The following is a 2,690-nucleotide window of genomic DNA, read 5'->3' on the forward strand; positions in this document are numbered from 1 at the left end:
TTATTATTATTATTATTATTATTATTATTATTATTATTATTATTATTATTATTATTGCTGTTTGTTGTTGTTGTTGTTATTATTATTCTTGTTTGTTGTTATTGTTCGTTGTTTTTTGTTATTGTTATTATTGTTATTATTATTATTATTGCTATGGAAATATCGTATCAGAAATAATAACAAACATTATAATGTGAAGGTGAGCAAATTATGAATTAATTTCCAAAAAAAATGCAAATAAAATTAGAAATAAAAAAAAATGGAAAAAGAAGAAATTTTTCATTCATTTTATCAACAACACTGTTATTTTAATCATTTTTTTTCACTTTTTCCTTGATTTTATTTTATTTTTTTCTCTTTCTCTTTCTCTCTCTCTCTCTCTCCACTCCTTCTTTTTCCACCTGTTGTTTATTAAAAAGAAGAAAAAAAATTCAACAGTATGAAATTTTCAAGAGAGAAAGAGGAAAAAAGACAATATAATAAAACCAGAGCATATGTTTGGAAATTTAAAAATGATCGAAAATATTACGATAGCGATGAATGGACAGCTGTTGTTGTTGTTTATTGTTGTTGTTGTTATTGCAGCTGTTGTTGTTGTTGTGTTGTTGTTATTATTGTAACTGTTGTTGTTGTTATTGTTGTTGTTGTTGTTGTTGTTATTGTTATTGTTGTTGCTGCTGCTGCTGCTGTTATTGTTGTCATCGTTGTTGCTGCTATTATTGTTGTTGATATCGCCAAATTCACATTAAGAATAGAAATGACAATGAAATGAATGAATGAATAGAAATGAAATGAATGAATGAATAGAAATGAAATGAAATGAATGAATTGAAATGAAATGAATGGAAATGAAATGAGTGGAATAACAGAGGATGAAAAAAAAAGTGATAAATAATATCGCACAAATGTTTTTTTTTCTTTTTTATTATAAATTTTCCTTTTTTATTACAATTTAATAATGACGAAATAAGCAACCATTGTTAACACATAATATTTGATTATTTACTTCCACTTCTAAGAGAGAGAGAGAGAGAGAGAGAGAGAAAGGGAGGGAGAGAGAGAGAAGAGAAGAGAAGAGTGTCGTATTTTGAAAATTATGATTATATTTAATTCTGGTATGATTTGATTGAAATTGAATGAAATAAATGACGAGAGAAGGAGGAAAATGATTATTATCATTTCTATACTATTTTTGATATTATTTTCTGTTAGTAAAAGACTTTATATTTACCATTTATAATAAATATATGTTAAATTTTTCGATGTAAATGCTTATATCATAAATATATGTATCATTGGGAAGTAGCGGGAAGAACGGCAATCGGGAATTTTTCTTATATATATATATATATCATTGGGAAATACCGGGAAGAACGACAATCGGGAATTTTTCTTATATATCATTGGGAAGAAGAAAGGCAATTGAGAATTTTTCCTTGCTTTTTTTTTTTCTTTCTATTCTGGTAGAAAAAAAAAAATGTCACATTTAAATTGTTTGCAATTAAATGTATTAATTACTTATTGTTTATTCCATTGTTTGTTTACTTTTTTTTTATTGCTTATTAGTTTTTTTTTTTGCTTATTATTTATTGTTTATTGCTTATTTATTTACTTTATAATTGTTTATTTTATTTATTTGTTTATTTACTTCATAAATGTTTATAATTGTTTATCTGTTTTTTTTTAAATTTATTTATTTTCATATTGTTTATTTGTTTATTTATTATATGCAGTATTGTTTGTCGCGTGATAATTTTTGTTATTGTTTTTGTTTGTTTGTTTGTTTCTTTGTTTATTGCATAATGTTAATGTTTGTTTTATTTACATGTTCACTTGTTTACTTGTTTACTTGTTTATTTGTTATACTATTCTTATCATTTTGAATTATTACTTATCACTTAATTATTTATTCATTTATTTCATTAGATATTACATTTATTATTTATTTTGAGTTATTAATTTATTATTTACTATATTATATAATTTGCATAATTTTTTATTTTTTTACGAATAAAATAATTTGTGTTAAAAAGAAAATTAAAATTTGCAATGGAATTTTTTAACCAATTAACAAATAATTAATTTAGACGAACGTAATTAACTTAATTTGTTGAATAAATCCATTAATTTATTTATCACATTGGATAACATTCGTATCATTTATTTCTTTCTTTTTCCACTTTTTTTTTTTTATTTGTATTCTGCACAATTTGCTTCCTATCATCATTATCAATTTCCGGATCCGTTTTCTTCCTGAATTTTCCACTGCACTTTATACCATTGTGATTAATTCCTTTTTCTTTTTTTTTAAATTTTTGTTTTTCTTCTAGTTCAAAGCAAACCTTTATTTTTTCCCCTCTTTCTTTCTTTCTTTCTTTCTCTCTCCCTCTCTTTCTCTCCATAGATCCGCATATTGCATTCTCCGAGAGAAGGCGGGGGATATTGGAAGAGGAAGAAGAGAGAAAGCGAAGAAATCCTTTATCATAATCATTCTTTTTAAAAAACAAAAATTTCAATATTTATTTATTGGACAACAGAATCGATCGATTAAATCTTTAAATTAGAAAAAATTATTAAAAAAAAACGAATTAAAAAAAAATTTTCTTTGTTTTTAAATGTAAGAAATTTAAAAAAAAAAAAAAAACGGAAAACAAAAGATTGTAATCTTAAAAATTTTCGTAAATTTTGAT

At 23.4% G+C, this 2,690-nt stretch overlaps 1 protein-coding gene across 1 annotated transcript; it reads left to right on the forward strand.

Annotated features, from left to right (window-relative positions):
- Positions 1-512: 512 nt before the first annotated feature.
- On the forward strand, positions 513-772 carry LOAG_18718 (hypothetical protein; the record flags this gene model as incomplete). Its single annotated transcript, XM_020451382.1, has 2 exons — positions 513-559; positions 586-772. The coding sequence occupies 2 exons, from the start codon at positions 513-515 to the stop codon at positions 770-772; spliced, it is 234 nt and encodes a 77-aa protein (XP_020304838.1).
- Positions 773-2,690: the final 1,918 nt, after the last annotated feature.

Source organism: Loa loa (genome assembly GCF_000183805.2).
Source record: "Loa loa unplaced genomic scaffold supercont3.464, whole genome shotgun sequence".
In the NCBI taxonomy this organism is placed as follows: Eukaryota; Metazoa; Nematoda; class Chromadorea; order Rhabditida; family Onchocercidae; genus Loa; species Loa loa.